General features: G+C 33.2%; 1 protein-coding gene across 1 annotated transcript in view; it reads left to right on the top strand.

The window, feature by feature from the left end:
* ITFG1 (integrin alpha FG-GAP repeat containing 1) overlaps positions 1–21,880 on the top strand; it is a 321,361-nt gene that overhangs the window by 147,569 nt on the left and 151,912 nt on the right. The window contains exons 9-10 of the mRNA XM_036996514.2: positions 19,433–19,527; positions 21,700–21,872. Coding sequence (XP_036852409.1) covers positions 19,433–19,527; positions 21,700–21,872 — 268 coding nt within the window. The remainder of the gene's footprint in view (positions 1–19,432; positions 19,528–21,699; positions 21,873–21,880) is intronic.

The following is a 21,880-nucleotide window of genomic DNA, read 5'->3' as shown; positions in this document are numbered from 1 at the left end:
TATTTTATTTTAAATCTATTAGAAATCACCTATAGCAGTTAGTAGTATTTGCCATTAAAGATCTTTCATAGGCTTTAGATTCACATAGTCTTACATTCAGATTTCAGTTCTGGGTTATTCAAACTCCCTGACCAACTATTTCCTCTTCTATAAGATGGGATTATAATGAGGTTTGTGATAAATATAAAATGATATTTTAGGCAATAGTACATGCTGAATAAGTGTGAACTGTGAAAATAATATTTAGACCATTTACTTATAGTTTAATGTCCTCTTTATTCAACATATTATTTTAAAAGATACAAGAGAGGAGTTCCTAGTACAGAAATCTTTCTTCAGAGCCTTTCTCCTTTCCCTTCTGCTCCTAGAACATCTACCTAAAATTTTTCGTCTTCACTACCCTGTATTCCTCAAACCACCAAATCTCATGGAGTCTTATCTTCTTCATTTCTCTTAAAACTGTCCTTTACTTCTTAGTGGATACCTCTTTAACTCATCTCCCTCCTAGCTTATTGAATCATTACTGATCTTCCATCTCTCTTCTTGTGTCTCCCCAAGCCATTCTCCACTCTGTAGTTCTGCTGCTACACAAAATAAATCTGAAATGCTAAAATCCTTCAACAGATACCTTGCTGTTCCGTTAGGATAAGTCCAGGCTTCACTGTGGCACACCAGACCCTTTTAGTTTCTACTTACCTAGAATTAGACTTTACAGACATAACAGCCTATATACAGTTCTCCAAATATATCATAGTTCTTTTTCTCTTTCACTTCCAGGCTTATTTATGTATGTGGGATTCACTTTGCCTAGAGTCCCCTTCCTCCTCTTTTCACCACTTAATCCCTACTCATCTTTCAGGTTTTAATTAATAACTATTTTTAACACTAACTACAGTACCTGACATATAGTAGGCTCTCTGGGAGTATTTGTTAGGTGCTTACTGCTTACTTGGTTGATTAGATGATTATGTCAGAGTTTCCAATTAGAACAGAGTGGTTTGCTAATTCCTTTTTGCTCCTGCTGTACCTATTCTGTTGCAGTTTTATTTACTTTTGTTTCCCTCACTTACCTAGGAGTTGCCTGGAGACAAAGGACGACTTCACCTTTACATTTCAGTGTCTAGAATAGTGGTTGGGCACACAGTAATTGCTTAGTAAATGTTTAATGAATTATTCTTTTGAAAAAAGTCTACTTAAATAAATTCTAAATTTTTAACAGTTTTCTTGAGGTGTAATTTGTACGCCATGAAAGTCTCTGATTGTTAAATGTAGAGCAGTAAGTTTTAATAAACTGATACTGTTGTGCAACCCTGACCACAATCCCAGTTTTGGAATACTTCCATTAAACAAAAAGTTCCCTCCTGCTGCCCATATGTAGTCAGTCTCTACTCCTATCCCAATCCCAGACTAATCTGTGTTTTTTTTAACTGTGGTTAAAATATATGTAAATACAATTTGCCATTTCAAATATTTTTGAATGTACAATTCAGTGGCATAAATTACATTCACACTGTTGTAAACCATCTCCACCATGTGTTCACAAAACTTTTTCAACACCTGAAACAGAAACTCTGTAACTATTAAGCAATTATTTCTCATTCCTCCCTTCCCCTAGCCCTTGATAACCTGTGTTAATGAATGTGCCTATCCTAGGTACTTCATGTAAGTGGAATCATACAATATTTGTCCTTTTGTGTCTGATTTATTTCAGTTAGCATAATGTTTTCAAGTTTCATCCAGGTTCTAGCAGGTATCAGAACTTCATTTTCTTTTTGATTACCTATTCATCTGTTGATAAATCCTTGACTTGTTTTTACCTTTTAGTTATTGTGAATAAAACTGAGATGAACATTGTGTCTGTTTGAACAATTATCTGTTTGAGTCCCTGCTTTCAGTTCTTTAAGTGTATGCCTAGAAGTGGAATTTCTGGGTCATCAGGTAAATATTATATGTTTAACTTTTTGAGGAACTAAAAACTGTTTCGCATAGTAGCAGCACCATTTCACATTCCTGCCAGCAAGACACAAAGGTTCCAGTTTCTTTTTTCCTTTTTTTGTTATTACTATTATAGTATTCCTGGTAGATGTTATGTGGTATGTCATTGTGGTTTTCATTTGTACTTCTTCAATGACTAATGATACCGAGCATCTTTCCATGGACTTATAGACCATTTGTATACATTTGGAGAAATGTCTGTTCAAGTGCTTGACTCATTTTTTAATTGGGTTGTCTGGTTTTTTTATTGTTGAATTGTTAGAGTTTCTTATATATTCTGGATGTTAAAACCTTTATATGGATATTTTGAATTGTTGGAGTTTCTTATATATTCTGGATGTTAAACCCTTTATATGGATATTTAAGCATTTATATTAAATATACATGATTTGCAAGTATTTTCTCCCATTCTGGGTTGTCTTTTCACTTCCTTGGTAATGTCCTTTTTGGTGCACACAGATTTTAACTTTGATAATGTCATCTATATATTTTTTTCTTCCTTGCTTTTATTGTCATATGTAAGAATCCATTAACAAATCCAAGGTCATGAAGATTTTCCCTTATGTCTTCTACTAAGAGGTTTATAGTTTTTATAGTTCTTTAGTTTTAGCTCTGAAGTTTTGGTTGATCCATTTTCAATAAATTTTTGTACATGGTGTGACTTGGGAATCCATTTGATTTTTTTGCACGTGAAAATCCAGTTGTCCCACCATAGTCTGTTGAAGACTATTCTTTCCTCTCCCCCTTGAATGATTTTGGTACCTTTGTCAGTTGTCCATAGATGTATGTGTTTATTCTGTTCTGTTAGTTCTATCCTTATCTGTGTCTATCCTTATGCCAATACATATTGTGGTGTTTTTGTTTAAGTGAAATATAATTGACATATAGCATTGTATTAGTTTTAGATATGCAACATAATAATTTGATATGTGTATGTATTACAAAATGATTACCACAGTAAGTTTAGTTAACATCCATCATCACACATGATTAAAAATATTTTTCATATAATAAGAACTTTTAAGATCTACTCTCTCAGCATTTTTCAAATATACAAAACAACATTGTTAACTATAATCACTATGTTATACATTACATCCCCAGGAATTATTTTTAACTGGAAGTTTATACCTTTTGACCACCTTCACCCATTTTGCCACCATCCACCCCCTACCTCTGGCAACTACCAATTGTTGTCTTTTTCTGAGTTCAGGTTCTTGTAGATTCCCCATATAAGTGAGATCATACAGTCTTTGTCTTTCCCTGTCTGACTCTTCACTTAGCATAATGCCATCCAGTTCCATCCATGTTATTGCAAATGGCAAAATTTCCTTCTTTCTTATGGCTGAAACATAAACCTTTGTGTATGTATACCCCATTTTCTTTTCCCATTCATCCATTGCTGGACAGTTAGGCTGTTTCCATGTCTTGTTTATTGTAAATAATTCTGCAATGAACCAAGGGGTAAATATAGCCATACCACATGATCCAGCAATTCCCTATCTGCATACTTGTCCAAAGGGATACTGCTTTTTATCTCTCTAAAGTTGACGGTAATGTACCCACTTTCATTTCTGACTTTAGTGATTTGCATCTTCTCTTTTTTTTCCTTTGTCCATCTAGCAAAAGGTTTGTCAATTCTTTCCATCTTTTCAAAAAAGCAATTTTTAGTTGCATTGATTCTATTTTCTATCCTCTATTTTCTTTATCTGTAACAGACTCTTTATTATTTTATTTTTCCTGTTTTTGATTTAGTTTGCTTTTTTCCTCATTCCTCAAGAGCTACACTTAAGTTGTTGATTTGAGCTCTTTCTGCTTTTTTTAATGTAGGCATTAAACTTACAGCTATAATTTACCTCTGAGTACTGCATCCCATAAATTTGGGTATGCTCTGTTTTCATTTTCATTCATCGGCTAGGTATTTCCTAATTTCCCCGGTGATTCTTCTTTGACCTATTGATTGTTTAAAAGTATGCTGTTTAATTTTCACATATATGTAAATATTTCTGTTTTCCTTCTGGTATTGATTTCTAGCTTCATTCCATTGTGGTCAGAGAAAATATGCTATGATTTCAGTCTTTTTAAATTTATTGAGACTTGTTTTGTGGTCTTACACATGGTCTGGAGAATGTTCCATCTGCACTTGAGGAGAATGTATATTCTGCTATTGTTGATTAGATTATTTTATACCTGTCTGTTAGGTTTAGTTGGTGTTTTTAGAGTTATGATTAAATCCACTTATTTCCTTTTTAATCTCTCTAAATGTTCTGTCATTACAGAAAGTGGGGTATTCAAGTGTCCACCTATTGTGGAACTGTCTGTTTCTCCTTTCATTTCTGCCACTGATTGCTTCATATATTTGTGGGCTCTGTATTTTGGTGCATATATGTTTATGATTGTTATATCTTCTTAGTGAAGTGACTCTTTGTCAGTATGTACAGTCCCCTTTTGTCTCTTACAACAGTTTTTTATGTAAAGCCTGTTTTCTCTGATACTAATGTAGCCTCCCCAGCTTGCTTTCTCTACTATTTGCACAGAGTATCTTTTTCAGTCCTTTCAATTTCAACCTATTTGTGTCTCTGAAAATATACTGTGTGTCTTATATATATCATATATAGTTAGACCATTTTTTTGGTATCATTAATGTACAATTACATGAGCAACATTATGGTTACTAGACTCCTATTATCAAGTCCCCACCACATACCACATTACAGTTACTGTTGATCAGCATAGTAATAGGCTATAGAATCACTACTTGTCTTCTCTGTGTTATACTGCCTTCTCTGTTCCCCACCATCCTCCCCAATCCCTTTCCCTTTGGTAACTGTTAGTACATTCTTGGGTTCTGTGAATCTGCTGCTGTTTTGTTCCTTCAGTTTTTGCTTTGTTCTTACACTCCACAGATGAGTGAAATCATTTGGTACTTGTCTTTCTCCACCTGGCTTATTTCACTGAGCATAATACCCTCTAGCTCCATCCATATTGCAAATGGTAGGATTTGTTTTCTTCTTACAGCTGAATAATATTCCATTGTGAATATGTACCACATCTTCTTTATCCATTCATCTGCTGATGGACACTTAGGTTGCTTCCATTTCTTACCTACTGTAAGTATTGCTGTGATAAACATAGAGGTGCATATGTCTTTTTGAAACTGGGCTCCTGCATTCTTAGGGTAAATTCCTAGGAGTGGAATTCCTGGGTCAAATGGGATTTCTATTTTGAATGTTTTGAGGAACCTCCATACTGCTCTCCTCAATGGTTGAACTAATTTACATTCCCACCAACAGTGTAGGAAGGTTCCCTTTTCTCCACATCCTCACCAACATTTTTCTTGTTTATGTTTTGGATGGTAGCCATCCTAACTGGTGTGAGGTGATATCTCATTGTGGTTTTAATTTGCATTTCTCTGATGATTAGCGAGCGACGTGGAGCATCTTTTCATGTGCCTGTTGGCCATCTGAATTTCTTCTTTGGAGAAGTGTCTGTTCAGATCCTCTGTCCATTTTTTAATTGGATTATTTGCTTTTTCTTTGTTGAGGTGCATGAGCTCTTTATATATTTTGGGTGTCAACCCCTTATCAGATATGTCGTTTTTGAATATATTCTCCCATACTGTAGGATATCTTTTTGTTCTACTGATGGTGTCCTTTGCTGTACAGAAGCTTTTTAGTTTGCTATAGTCCCACTTGTTCATTTTTGCTTTTGTTTCCCTTGCCCAGGGAGATATGTTCGTGAAGCAGTTGCTCATGTTTATGTACAAGAGATTTTTGCCTATGTTTTTTTCTAAGAGTTTTATGGTTTCATGACTTACATTCTGCCAAACTCTGCCCTTTGATTGGAGAGCTTAATCCATGTACACTTAAAGTGATTACTGATAAAGGACTTTCTTCTGTCATTTTGCTATTTGTTTTATGTATGTCATTTAGCTTTTAGTCCTTATTCTGCTTCTTTTGTGTTTAGTTGACTTGTAGTGAACCATTATGATTCCCTTCTCATTTCCTTCTTAGTATATTCTGTAGATTTTGTGTTTTGTGTTACCATAGGAATTACATTTAAGAACCTAAAGTTAAAACATTCTCATCTGAATAAAAACTAACCTATTATTATAGCATACAAAAACTGTTCCTACACAGCTCTGTCCCTTTTACTTTCCTGTCCCAAATTACATCTTTATATAACAATAACAGATATATGATTCATTTACACATTTGTCTACTATATCATGTAGGAAATAAAAAATGGAGTTAAAAAGTAAAAAATACAGTGTTACTGGCTTTTATATTTGCCTGTTTCCATTTACCAGAAATTTTTTCTCTTTATGTGGCTTTGAGTTAGTGTCTAATGTCCTCTATCCCAAGAGAGTTAGGGCAAGGGCAGATTGAAGTACCACAAAGTTTTCCTACCACTTTTATCTTGCCTTTTTTGTTTAATTCAGCATTTGCTTGGTTGTTGTCAAGCTTTGACTGTTTCAGAGTTCTGACAAAGTTTCTATGAGTTTCTGCTTGGCTTTTTGTTCATTTGTTTTCTTGATTTATCTATTAGGAATCAGCCTGGAGATGCCTAGGGTGCCATTTTGCTGATATCACTTGATCTATTTTGTCTCTATAATATTGCCTACTTTAGAAATGTTATATAAGTGGAATCATACAATATTTCTGACTTCATAGAGTTAGCATCATGATTCTTAAATTCATTCATGTTGTCGTAAGTCTTAGTAACTTGTTCCTTTTATTGCTGAAGAGTATTCCATTATCTGTATATACCACACTTTGTTACCCATTGATGAAAGTTTTAGAATGTCTCCAGTTTGAAACTGTTATGAATAACACTGCTATGAACATTTGGCTAAAAGGCTTTTTGTAGACAAATAGTTTCATTTTTTCATGTGTTTTGAGTAGGAGTGATATTACTACATCTGTGTGGTAAGTGTATGCTTAACTTTTCATGAAATTGCCAAATTGTTCTCCAAAATGGCTGTACCTTTTTAAGTTATTTCCAGCAGAGAATAAGGTTCCAGTTTCTCAACATCCTTGTAAACATCTAGTATTGTCATTCTTTTTTATTATAATCATTCTGCTAGTGTGTAGTGGTATCTTGTTTTGCCTTTTATTTGCATTTCTCTTATGATTAACAGTCCTGAGCATTTTTTCATGCATTTATTTGACATTTGTATGTTTTCTCTAGTGAAGTGTCTATTTCAGTTCTTTGTCGTTTTTAAAAATGGTTGTGCGTCTTATGAAGTTGTAGGACTTCTTTGTATTCTCGATGCAAATCTTGTATCACATATGATTTGCAAATATTTTCTCTCAGTCTGTGATAGTCTTTTCGTTTTCCTAATATTATCTTTTGAAGGGCACAATTTCACATTTTTATGAAGTACACTTTATCAGATTTTGCTTTCGTAGATCATGCTTTTAGTGTCATATCTAAAAAATACTTTCCTAACCCGAGAACAGAATGATTTCTCCTGTTTTCATCTATAATTTTTCTAATGGTACCTCTTATGTTTAGTTCTATAATCCATTTCAAGTTAATTTTAAATAAGTTATTGAATGTTATGTATTTTTCTTCAATTCAAAATAGTATGTATTATTTAGATTATTTTCTAATCATAATATTTTGTGTGTAAGGAGAGTAATATCATGAAATGGAACCTTTTTGAGAGATTATACTAATATTGGCTGATGATTATTTGCTGTAGCTCGGGGTGAGGAAAAAACTGCAGTAATTTCTTGATTCTCAAAGTTGAAATTACATAGATCCAGGTGTCAGCATTATAATCCAGCTGACAGTTCTTCACCCACATAAAGATGTATAATTTGCATAGAAACAAGGTTTCAAGAAATGAATCATAGACCAAAAAATTAAAAATCTCTTGAAATTATTTGCTTTAGGATTTTTTTTAAGAATCATTACACCTAGATTCAAGTGTTTATTTAATGTAAAATGAAATGTGTTCTCTGTAACTATAACTCATCATACTGGGAAATAACATCGTTTTTCACAGAACCAAGAACAAATACACTCCTGTGTAAAGGAGAGAGTTTTTAGATGGGAGTAACATTAGTGGATTTCATTGTAGTTAGCAAAACCAATTATTAACTAAGTGAAATGGAACACAATTGAAAAATTTTTCACATATGACACAACACTTACTCGTGTGTGATTATGGGCCAAATAATATAGTGAATGCTATGTCTTAAACATATCTAAAATAGTAAAACACTGTTTAATCTACAGTGAAACCATGCAGATGTGGATGTCACACTTCACTGACTTTTGAAATCTCAGTTCGGACCATTGTGTCTTCAAGTTTTAATACTGCTTAGTAAATACCGAGTCAGTGACGAAGAATACATTTGTCTTCCAATACATTTGTTTTCCTGTTCAAGGAGCAAGGTAGAGAATGCCAATCCCTTAAAGCAACAAGAAGTCCTCATGTCTGGTGTGATTGTTTTGTGGATTAGAAAACTGAGCATGTGTGTTAAAGCAACTTGCCTATTCCTGAAGTCAGTTCTTAGTATAAATCCATCTCCTCCCCTAACTAATCTAAAGAACTTAGGGAAGTTACTTGACCATTTTATATTGTATTCAATAAGTACAATATTAATATACTTTGCTAAATGAAAATTTCTAGAATGAGTGTTCACTTCTTATGTACCTAAACTGATGAACTCAGAGTAAGATAAAGAGGTCATATTTAAGGATGTATTCTTTATTACTGGCCACTTTCTTTAAATCCAAAGGAAAACAGTATACCCTAGCTTTTTGCTAGGTTTCTAATTCTGGTTGAACCCTTAAAAAATACATGCCAATTTCAGTAAGAAAAGAAGTCTTGAAGAATAAACTTAGGTAGAATTCAAATCCCAGTTTTCCTGCTACTTACCAACTTTTTGCCTAGAGTATTAATATTGCCAAGCATTGTGTCCTCATCTCTAAAATGAGAGTAATATTATTCATGGGGTTTTTTTCAGAATTAAGTGTGATAACATATATAAAAGAACCTCTGCTAGAACTTGGCAGATGGAATTATCTGTTCTCTTCCCCCATCCCAGGGCATACACCCTTTGTTTGTATAGAAGTGAGCAAAATTGAGAACCACAGCATTAGGCATTGTGTGTTTATTTAAGTTGAGACAATTACATATCTAGATATTTTCTCCTCTTTTTCTTCAGCACTTATGAGCACAATTGAAACGTGTTTATAAATGTGATAGTAAGCAATGTTTCAATTATTTCATAAGGTGAAAAACCCTTTAAATCACTCTGGTACCTTTACATAAACTGCTGCTCTCTACAGAATTGTATTTGGAAAGCCCTTACATCAATAGTCTGATGTTGTGCAGTGACTTATGCCTAAGAAGTAGAATAATTACTTGGTCCTGGCTATTCCTGAATGATAACAATTCCCTAACAGAGCCCACATGGTTGAAGAATGGTTGTCTTGGCTCTTTTTCTCTGTGTGATCATGGACAGTTTTAAACTTTCTGGGCCTTAATTTTCTCATCTATAAAATGATGGTAAAGGGCAAAATTTCTATGGCCCTTTTTTTTCTCTAACATTTGAAATCAGTGAGAAATTAATGTAGTCAGAACTAACCGTTTTATTCTGTTGGCTAATTATTTAAAATAAGACACTAATAATTAGGAAAATATATGAATAAAGCAATGTTAAAGATCCTTAAACCTCTTATTAAGTAGAACATTTAACTTTTAACTTATGCCCATGAAATAATTGCAGAGATCACAGCTGCCATAGAATTCATCATTCAGTTTAGTTATGAATTTAGCAACTTCAGAAAGTTTGATTCCCTATTTATCCTTTGAAAATGATGAATAATAAAGATTTTAATCTTGAAAATGAATATCCTGTGAGAGTATTATCACATTATCAGTTGTTTATTTCATCCATGCCTGTCCTTCTTACAAAAAGTTCACAGCTATCCTTTGAAACACAAGTCAACCCGAACTAGAAAAAGTGAAACTACTTAAGGCATTTCATGCCTAAGAATCTTTCTTTTTTTTTTTTATGAGGGGGAGAAATATACTCTTAAAGACAGGGATCCAAGACCTGAGAGCTTGATGTCCTAACAACTAGGGTATTTGTAAAAATTGCACATTTGGTTGTTTAATAGCTGTCCTAAATAAATTGTGACTCTCAATGGAAATTATAGCCAACTACTGTACAGTCGTGAAGGGAATTAAAGATGTTTATCTTCCGAGAAAAAGTGCTAATTAGCTCACTGATCTTACAAACAAGTGACTAAAAACTTCTAAAATACTTTTTTCATGGAAATTCAAAATTAGCATGAGTGTTTATTTTTTGAAACAATATTTCAAATTAGTCTACATATTTCCGAAATTTGTCTTTGTACTTTTACACTAGTCCAAATTTATTTAAAATACTGCCAGTTGTAAAAGGATCTCAAAAGTGAAGCTCCTAAAGATACATATTTCAATGAAAGATGAATATAGGCAGAAGTTTTAGAATAAGCCTAATTAGTGGTTATTATCAATGCTGTTTTAACGGGAGCCATTTTTACACTCTTTTGAGGTAATACCTTCATACATGCTCTCCAGAGGAAATTAAATGGCCATAGCCCTTCCCCACTTTTTTGGAATGATGATTATTGCCTATGTAAAAGCAGCTGGCTTTGACATTGTATCATTTGACATCTTTGAGTGTTCATCATCCTAACAATAACTACCATTTTTTAAGTCTGTATGTGCCAGACTCTGTGCAAAGTGGCCAAGAATAGGGACTCTGGAGCCAGGCTTCCTGGGTTGTATTCTGGCTCTGCCTCTTAATGACTCAGTGATTATAGGCAAATTACCTAATCTCTTAGTACCTCTATTGCTTCTTATGTTAAAAGGGGATGATAGTTTAGGATAATAACACAGGAAGAGTTGTTACAAAGATTAAATGAGATAATACATGTATAAAACTTATAACAGTGTTTTGAATATAGAATATACTCAATGAATACTTGTCAGCATCATTGTCATCATCATTCAATAGTTATATTGGGGTACTGCATACATTTTACAAATAAAGAAATGAAGACTAAGAATGGTAGGTAATTTGCCCTCAGTTGCACTGCTAGCAATTGATACCTGAGATTTGAACCCAGGTCCTTTTGGCACCTACACATGCTCTTAAACTATGTTGCCTTAGTGCAGGTGGACTCTTGAAAGCATTTTAAAATCATGGAATCTAGCCTTTTTATTGTATGGATGCAAAAACTGATTTGGCCAAGCACCTTAGTAACTGAACAATATTGAAAGCTAAGTCTTTCCCATTTCCTTTCTATCACCCCTAAACATGTCTACATAGCCTGAGAATTCTTTGGGACAGCTTTCATTATATGCATTTTGATTCTGATCTCAGCCCAAATACAAAATACTAGATTGTTAGCATTTTATTAAAACATCCAAGTGTAAAGATTTCATTCCTATATAATTTTACTTGTACTGCCATTTTTTGCTTCCTTATTATCAAAACAGAGTTTAAGACATTTTGCTTCCCGTTTTCGCTTAAGTGTGGATTTTCATGTTTAAATAGATTTCTATTCTTTTTGTGGTAAGGCCTTTTTTGGCAGCAGGATTGTGCTGGTGGAAAAAGACTAGCAGCTGCCTTTCTCTGCCCTTTAGGGTGGATGTTAATAAATGTATAAAGTAAAAATTAGGATTTTGTTTCAGCATCTTGTTTATTTGTAGAATCCAGATTATGGTTTTAATTTAGCTGGTAATTTGTATTAATAGGTTACTTTGTTAGTAGGACTAAAGACCACTCAAAGAAAAAATGTTGATCTCTTTCATTTAAGTGAGATAATCTTTCTGTTTTGTTTTGTTTATGAAGGCATCATTAATATACAATTTTATGAAGCAACATTGTGTTTACTACATTCACCCCATATTAAGTCCTCCCCCATACCCCATTGCAGTCACTGTCCATCAGCGTAGTAAGGTGCTATTGAGTCGCTACTTGTCTTTTCTGTGTAAATGAGCTAACCTTAAAATGATCCACACACACAATTCCATGTATATTGAGAACACTCAAAAGTGCATAAACAAAATAATACTCTAAATATCACTCAACTCAGTGGAAAATAAGGAGGAAGTTAAAGTGAACTAATCAGATGTATAACAAATAGAATAGACTTAAGTCTTCTGCTATTTTGCTGACATAGTTTTGAACTAATCAGATGTATAACAAATAGAATAGACTTAAGTCTTCTGCTATTTTGCCGACATAGTTTTAAATAATATACAGTTTAATTCTTAAAGATATATTCAAAAATTATGAAGTACTAAGAATATTTGTATTCATTTTGATATTCATTAGGTACATGAACATTATAGGGAAATTATGCTATATCCATGCATAGTTAAATAAATGCACCATGTTAATTTTTAATAAAGATACAAGACTTGTAATTTCACAGGACATTTGATAATTAATATAAATAATAGAAAGTTTTAGAGTTAATGATAAGAATCTTAAGAATATCCTAGTTCAACCTTTTCCTCATCACCCTCCTCCCAACTTCAGAAAGTAAAATAAACAAGATCGTGTAGAATGTTTAGAAGACATTTTTACCATCATCTACCTACTCGTGACTGGGCTGGAATTGGGCCTCTTTACCCCATTACCTCTTTACCCCAAAACAGTTGGCTTTTCTGCGCACATAATAGAGCAGGAGAAACTCAGAATAGGAAGTTGAATAGATCATGATTTTGATCTATAAAATTCTTATTAGGGAAAAAAAAATCACAGATGTGGTAAGCCAATGAATTAGTATATTCAGCAAAAAAAAATTCAGCTGATAAGTATCCTGAAGACATTATGAAGCCTAGTAGATAATGTAGGTATCGAATTGACACTGAAAAGTATTTTGTCATTTCAATAAGAACAATAAACAGAATTTAAGAAGAGAAAAAGAAATCACCATGGAAGTCCTATTTCATGACCAGCTATCCACAAAACCAGTTTTAAACTTATGTTAAAGCAAATTCAGTTAACTTTATATATCCCAACCTCACACTTTCCAGCATTAGCATGTCTGATAATAACCAGCAGCATCATAAAGATTACGATTTTTCTGTTCTGGTCATGTTCTTATTATTTGACAATGTTTTTCTTATCACTGAAATTATGCTAAAGCCCTAGTACTTTGGTAGACTTCTTCCAATCACATAATTATACTAATACTGTAGTTATACAAGTATAACAAAAATCAGTCTGTATGCGATTTAACATCTGAAGCAATATAAGTAAACTGATGTACATATTCATAAATCTGTAACCTATGTCATTTAAAAATGAGTATTTTGAAGAAATTTTAAACATCTATATGGTAATGTGATATGTTCTTTCTCTTTTTTTCTTTTTTACTTTTTTGATGTAGGATGTTTTTGATGTTTCTCATTGCCATAGTTCAGTTTATGAGCATTAAAAAAAAATTTGAGGAAATCTTAAATTTTCCTACATGCCATCTATTTTTATATGTTAGTCATCATGTATTTTAAAATTCCAAATTTTGTTTCCCTAAAAAAATTAATCTGGCAATTATATAGTAATCATTTTCATATCATATTCAATTTATTTCTGTGCCAATAACTTTTCTTATGTTAATGATGTGTTCTTCTGAAAAATATAAAGTGATACATTTAATATGTTAGAATAGAAGTTAAATATGTAAGAATTTGTTCTCCATGTAAGAACTTGTTCCTTTTGCTTCAGAAGATTGGAGACTGACGAAAATTAGGCTTGGGGTGGATTAATGATTGTGCATTGAGCATTGACTCCCCTATACAGAATTTTATCGTTGTTAACAACCATTTGATCAATAAATATGAGAGATGCTCTCTCAAAACAAAAAAAAAAGAATAGAAGTTAAAAAGAAAGGATTTTTGGTAATTTTTTTTAGTATGTGTATTTCTAACTTTGCATTAATAATGGATCACCAAAAAATGTAATATTATATGTAAATACATTATCTGTCATATCTCTCACACGTCTCTTGACAAATGTAATAGAAAACTGTTATACCTACCTATATCTTGAGTATATTTTAATAAGGAATACAGTTTTAGAAACCCTGTATAGAAATCTTTCAGCCTGCGTCCCTTCTTTTAAGTGTTAAGGAAAGCCTTGAATTCTGTGTAGAACCGTCTACCATTAATTAGTCATGTGACTTATAATTTTTATGTCTTATGTGTGCTATAGCCATCGATGAGTAGATTTTACAGATGGGAGGAGTCATTTGGGTTTACTCCTCTTTGGAGCTGTTATGACACATTCTACTCTGTAATTCTGAAATTACTAATTTATTTTTGTTATTAACCTCAGAGTTCCAAGCTACAGATTTAAATATTTTTAGTCACTCTACTTACAGTTTTTTTTCTCCCTCTGATTTTTGCTTTCATTTTTCATGACTAAATGTTTCAGTGTTTCCTACTAGAAGCATTACAGTGGGTCTGGAAGTCAGAACTCTGAAAAAGAAGTACCCAGTCCTAGGAGTTACACATTTTTTACTCTACTGACCACCTTCTAAGCACAGTATACCACTGTCCTAAGTACACACAGCATAGCACAATGATAGAGGGGATATATAGGATAATGTACACTGTATAAAGAAAACAACTTTTACGGTTTTTTCCAAATTATTTCCCCCACATTTGATCTCACAGTGACCCCTCTGGTAGCCAAATTATGTTCCTTTTGATCATTTTATTGATAAAAAATAAAACAAGAAATGTTGAGTTTCTTTTTTGAAAACCATGGCTCATTCAATAAGTGGTGTGAGACAACTAGATACAGCCATCTGTAAAAAAGTATGGTAGAATCATTACTCACATCTTATGCTAAAATAAATTCCAGGTGAATCTAAAACTTAAAACTGAAAATAATAGCCCAAAGTACTGTGAATTGGAAAAATCTTTGTAAGTTATAAGCAAAACCTAGAAGGTATAAAAGAAAATGTTAATAAATAGACAAAAGAATCATTTTTTAATGTAGAAAGGACTTCTACTACACATTGGCAAGAAAAAGACCCAATAGTATCATTAAGAAGAAAACTAAAAATGACAGTGAAGTACCATTTTCACTTGCCAAAGTGGCAAAAATCGAAATATTTGGTAATTCACTTATTGGTGCACATTCTCTGGCAAAGATTCTCAAAATGTGGTCCAAAGTATAGACCTGGGGTGGGGGTGGGGGTACATGCAGCTCTTGGAGGGGATCCACAAGGTCAAAACTACCTTCATAACAATACTAAGGTAACTATTTGCCTTTTTCTCACATTGTTGACATTTCTGATGATATAAAAACAATGGTATCACAGATCAAAGCAGTGGCACCAAACTTCTTTAGCATTCATTGTATTTTTCACCACCATATACTCAGTGTTAAAGTAAAGAAGGAAGAAGAAGAAAATGAGAAAAATTGTTTGACTTAAGGTTGTTCTTGATGAACCAGCAAAAAATAATAATTGTGTTAGATCTTGACCCTTGAATACATTTCTTTTTAATATTCTGTGTCGGGAAATAAGAGGTATGCATAAAACACTTCTGCTGCACACACTGTTGTGGTTGTCCTGATGGAAAGCTCTGATGCAAGTGAGTTGCAAAGCTGAACTAACCCCTTTTATTTTAATGAAACACCATTTTTACTTGAAAGAACAACTGACAAATGATGGTTATTCAGACTTTGGGATTTGGTACACATTTTCTCTAAAATGAACAAAATGAACTTGTTACTTCAAGAAAACAGTTGACAGGAAGGTACGAATGGTAAAATTTGATCTTTCAAGCAAAAATTGGAATTTAAGAAAACTTTTATCTGCTACCGTAATCTGACAGCTTCCCAATACCTATAGGCTTTTTACATGAAATTGGTGGTGATAATAATGTGAATTTTTGACATTGTATAATAAAATATTTCACCATTTAGAAGATAATTATAGCCAGTTGATTTTACAGAGTCATGAGTTGGTAAAATGTCCATTCAAAGTGCAAGATTACTAGATTTTAATTAACAGAGTAGTTCCTTCATATAGCTTTAGATTCTTCTATGCTATAAGAAATTATCACTTGTTGAGTTCTTGTGATAGTGTGGAAGAATATCCATAGTTATCTGAAAAGACTATGAAAATACTTTTTCCAACTACGTATTTCCACATTTGTCAATCAAAACAACAGATTACATACAAAAGCAGTATGAAAATCCAGCTTTTTTCTTTTTTTTTTCTTTCTTTTGGTATCATTAATCTATAATTACATGAGCAACATTATGGTTACTAGACTCCCCCCATCAAGTCCCCACCACATACCCCATTACAGTCACTGTCCATCAGTGTAGTAAGATGCTATAGAATCACTACTTGTCTTTTCTGTGTTGTACTGCCCTCCCCATGCCCCCTCTCTACATTATGTCTGTTAATCATAATGCCTCTTTACCCCCCTTATACCTCCCTTCCCACCCATCCTCTCCAGTCCCTTTCCCTTTGGTAACTATTAGTCCATTCTTAGGTTCTGTGAGGCTGCTGCTGTTTTGCTCCTTCAGTTTTTTCTTTGTTCTTACACTCCAAAGATGAGTGAAATCATTTGATACTTGTCTTTCTCCGCCTGGCTTATTTCACTGAGCATGATCCTCTCTAGCTCCATCCATGTTGTTGCAAATGGTAGGATTTGTTTTCTTCTTATGGCTGAATAATATTCCATTGTGAATATGTACCACATATTCTTTGTCCATTCATGTACTGATGGACACTTAGGTTGTTTCCATTTCTGGGTTATTGTAAATAGTGCTGTGATGAACACAGGGGTGCATATGTCTTTTTTCAAACTGGCTGTTGTATTCTTATGGTAAATTCCTAGAAGTGGAATTCCTGGGTCAAATGGTATTTCTATTTTGAGTGTTTTGAGGAACCTCCATACTGCTTTCCACAATGGTTGAACTAATTTACATTCCCACCAACAGTGTAGGAGGGTTCCTCTTTCTCCACATCCTTGCCATCATTTCTTGTTATCTTTTGGATGTTGGCCATCTTAACTGGTGTGAGGTGATATCTCATTGTGGTTTTAATTTGCGTTTCTCTGATGATTAGCAATGTGTAGCATCTTTTCATGTGCCTGTTGGCCATCTGAATTTCTTCTTTGGAGAAGTATCTGTTCAGCTCCTCTGCCCATTTTTTAACTGGATTATTTGCTTTTTGTTTGTTGAGGTGCATGAGCTCTTTATATATTTTGGATGTCAACCCTTTATCGGATCTGTCATTTATGAATATATTCTCCCATACTGTAGGATGACTTTTTTATTCTATTGATGGTGTCCTTTGCTGTAGAGAAGCTTTTCAGCTTGATATAGTCCCACTTGTTCATTTTTGCTTTTGTTACCCTTGTCCCGGGGAGATATGTTCATGAAGCAGTTGCTCATGTTTATGTCCAAGAGAAAAAATCCAGCTTTTTTCTTGTAAGCCAGATAATAACACTCTTCTCATAATGTTTTTTAGAAAATAGTTTTTCACAAAAGTATTATTTGTGATTACGTGTAATAGTTTATGGCTGTAATTTTTAACTTAATAAATATTTAAATATTTCTTGGTCTTAATTTCTATATGATGTATACCCATAGATAAAACTCACCTAAAGATAAAGTCTGCATAAGGTCCTCAGTTTTTTGATCCTCGTAGTACAAAGGATCCTTGAGACTAGAAAGTCTGAGAATTACTCTATGGAGATTAAAATAAAAATTTTAAATTCATGTAACCATTGAAAGAGTAATTTTCATTTTAGGAATTCATACAATAGATACAATCTCACAAACATGAAATAATATATGTACAAACTTACTCATTGTTGGATTGTTAGGACCACCAAAAGATTGGAAATAACTGAGTGTTTATACATCAGTAGAGAATCGGTTGTATCAAGATAAATCCATATGATGTAATGCTGTATCGTAAATGAGGCAGATATAAATTCATCAATATAAAGCAATCTCAAAGATAAATAAAAAATTCAAGGTGACTTTCGTGTACTACTGTTTGTGGAAAATTATATATGTTTTATGTCTATGCATAGACTATGTGTTGAAAGATACACAAGAAACTGCTGCAGTGGTTGCCACTGTGGAGGGGAGCTGGAGACAAGAGTAGGAAAAAGACATTTCTATAAACCTGAATGCCTCTTGAACAGTTATAACAAATACAAAAACAGCTATAGCTGTTAACCCCCAAAATCCTAGTATTTTTAAAGTTATTTTTCCATTTATTTCCCAAAGTTATGTGGCTATTAATAGCTAAGCCAGGTTAAAAATCCAAATCTAACTGATCTTGGTTCTACCGTCTTTCCATTACATTAAAATCTCCACACACTTTCATGTAATAACAAAAAACAATTGTTTTATGTAGTGGTAATTGCTTCATTGCCATAATGAATGAACCTGCCCAAGAGACACAAGCAATTGCAGAATAAAACATGGAGTCAGTCCCAAGAGGCTGGGCTAAACTCCTTTTGAATTTAGTTTTGGAGATTTGATAGGCTTGTGATAATTATATATGTCTCTTAATATGTAAATCTACACAAGGAAGGGTATTTAGTCCTTTTATCTCCTTCGAAGTGAAGACACTGTCTTGGGCAGACATTACATGATACATTAAACCATAGCAAATAATTCAGTGATTAAAGCAATACAAAATCAGGCCCCAAATTTAAAAACGAGGTGACTACTTTATTATGAGTGTCTAGGATATCAAAATCTTAACCCTCATTAGGTAGGGAAACATTAGATAGGAGGGAGCACTAGAGGAACTGATCAGTAACCTCATCTGTAGAGGTTTTTGCAGAACATTGTCCAGCTTGTCAAAAACCACACAGTTGGAAATGATGTCTTTATTCCTTCATTTGCTTTTTTATTAATAAAATTTACTGGTGCTTTTTATAAGCCAGGGCCTGAGAGCTTTATAACTCTTGAAGTTCATGCTATGTAAAAGACACTTAAAAGTATGTGTAAAGGTAAATTACATGTAAAGACACATTTAAAATATGCTGTATAATAACGGGTTACTATTGAATACATGCTTTTTTTCCTCTTTTGGCCACAATAATAATTATGTAAGTCAGTCAAAAGCCACATTGTTAAAAAATGGTTATTTCAAAATTAAAGCCTGAAATGGGGTCTTTTTCCAATATTAGATCAATATTTAATCACAGAAAAATGAGAAACTTAAAAGCAGGCACTGTCCATGTAATAGGTAGCAAGGGCCAGAGTAATTTTTTTAATTGAATCACATTCATTACAAAGCCATACGTCAAATTCTTCAGTTTATCCAGATTGATGCAGATGTTATACAAGTAGGAAATTATATCTGCCATACAAGAGCACCTTCTTTTATGGCTGTTAACTGGACTCAAAGTTTTTTTTGGCAGATGGAGATGGAAATATGGATCACTTACTGCCAGGCTGTGAAGATGAACACTGCCAGAAAAGCACCATTTACTTAGTGAGATCCGGGACAAAGCAGGTATATGAGCTTGTTTTTTAATGCAAATAGAGTTAGGTTCTTGAAAAAATATCTTAAGAGTTTAGAAAAGGTGTAATGAAGAATCAGAAACCAACACTACATTATTAGCTTCCTCATTTTAACTTAATGGAATGCATTTATTTCTATTTTTTATTGGTTCAAAGAGGAGATAAGTGCTGTCATAATCATTTTGGTGAAGAAAATCCAATCTTCATCCTGTTATCAGCCTCTGATAGTCTGGGAATATGCTAAAACCACACTACAACTATAATAAAGGATTATGCAGAAGAACATCATCTGTTTTCAGGCCTAATCTTGTTTTTATTTGTGGTATCTAAATCTATTTCATCATGCTGACCTTTTACCTATAGCCTGTAGGTAAACAATTTAGAATCTAAAACAGTAGATGATTCATGTGCTGATAGATGATGACATTGAGAATTGTTCCTATTGATGGCAACTGAAAGGATGTAATATAGTACCAGAATTAATCAGTTTTATTTTCTATTTGGGGGTAACAAATGATACACGTTGACTTTTTTAGACCTTGCATTTTATACTAAGTTCTTATTTTATACATTTTATACTAACACACTGAAGAAAAATCTTCCCAGTCAGCATTCTAAGACCATTTAACTATTACACCTGTAAGTTTATTATCTTGAGTTTAAAATTTAAGTTTTAAATCACTGAAAAAATTAGGTCAGGTAATACCTCCTCATTGGTTCATAGGTATATGTAAACCTAGTAATGATAGCCTGTCTTCAAGGACAGGCTACTGTAAGAATGTTTTTAAATTATATAGTCATCTCTCTCTGGGAAGATGAATGTCCCAGTTCTTTGATGACCAGTAAGGATATCACATTAATGAAAAGTCTTCTTACTTTTTAAACCTTAATACATTTACCTTAACAAGAACACTTTATCCTCATTAATAAACTATCAGCCTCTTCAGAAATTTGTGGTAACTTGGCATTTTGTGAAATTTCCCAATTTCCAAAACAAAACCAACAATTTTTTTTAAAGTCAAATAAAATATTAAAACATTTTGGTGATATATAATACTTTTTTGCTTTAAGAAAGATTTAAAATTTGATTAAAAATGCAGACAAATTTTTATAACAGCTCATTTTCCATAAGCATATCTTTATCACTGAGCTGTTTTGTTCTTTTTCCATAGCAAATTATGTTTTCTTTGGATAACCTAGAAAATGTTTGGGATGCCCTGTGTACTTACACCTTTTTCAAGAAGCCATTTTTAATATAGTTTGGCTTGCAACCATATATAGGAGTCGCCTGCATAAGAAAAAAAGTCAGTAGGCATGTTTGGCCTCTTGTCATTTCAAGCCACCTGCACCTCCTTCTATTTGGACATCTCCAGGTTATGTGCCAATATCCATACTCTTAGCTAATTATGGGCATGTCTGTAAGTTTAATGGCATGATTTCCACTCTTGAGATTTTTAGTTTGCTTTACTTTATTTAAAATGAAGATTTGGATATGCAGAAGAGATGGGGATTTCCAAAATTCATTTTGAAATCAAACTATTCCTCTGTTCTCTTTTTCATAATCAATCTAGAAATAATTTCCTAAAAGTGTAGCTTCCAGGTGTCTTGATGCCATTCTCCTGGGCAGACAGAGCTTGTCAAGGCTGACAGTGTTTGGAAAGCCTCAGAGATGCTTGGCTTTGAGGATGACTGAAGTCTTCATCATGTATAAGAGGCACAGCAGGAGAACAAGGGAGACTCTGTCATGGTCTAATTGCCTTCCTACGATGGTCCTCCTGAAAGAACATCAAGATAGATGATGATACTACAGTTTGTTCTAATTTTTAAAAACATTCATTTGACATTATAGTTCTACTCAACACAGATTTTTAAATGGAGAACTCAGTTATGTAATTATTAACATAAGTTCAAGCCTAAAATTCTGATTCTGTGAAAAACCTTTTAGGTTCTATGTGCCAGTTCAAAAAAAGGTGACTAGTGATAAATTTTTAAAGGAGGCTATTTTATTTCCAGAGTATCAGTTACCTGTTCATCAAAGTGAATGTTGTAGAGATAGAAATCTTAAGATGATGCTTATTTTGAGGACCGTTAATGGGTTATTTATTACACAAATCTTTTTCTGTAATAACTCTAAAATATAATCTTTTTTTCTCTTAATCCATAGTGGGTTCCAGTACTACAGGATTTCAGCAATAAAGGCACACTTTGGGGCTTTGTGCCATTTGTGCATGAACAACGACCAACTGAAATACCAATTCCAATTACCCTTCATATTGGAGACTACAACATGGATGGCTATCCAGATGCTCTTGCCATACTGAAGAATACATCTGGGAGGTATGGAA

The sequence above is a fragment of the Manis javanica genome, chromosome 17 (genome assembly GCF_040802235.1).
Source record: "Manis javanica isolate MJ-LG chromosome 17, MJ_LKY, whole genome shotgun sequence".
In the NCBI taxonomy this organism is placed as follows: Eukaryota; Metazoa; Chordata; class Mammalia; order Pholidota; family Manidae; genus Manis; species Manis javanica.
The sequence above is the reverse complement of the archived record's forward strand: the minus strand, read 5'-3'. Positions and strand labels throughout refer to the sequence as shown.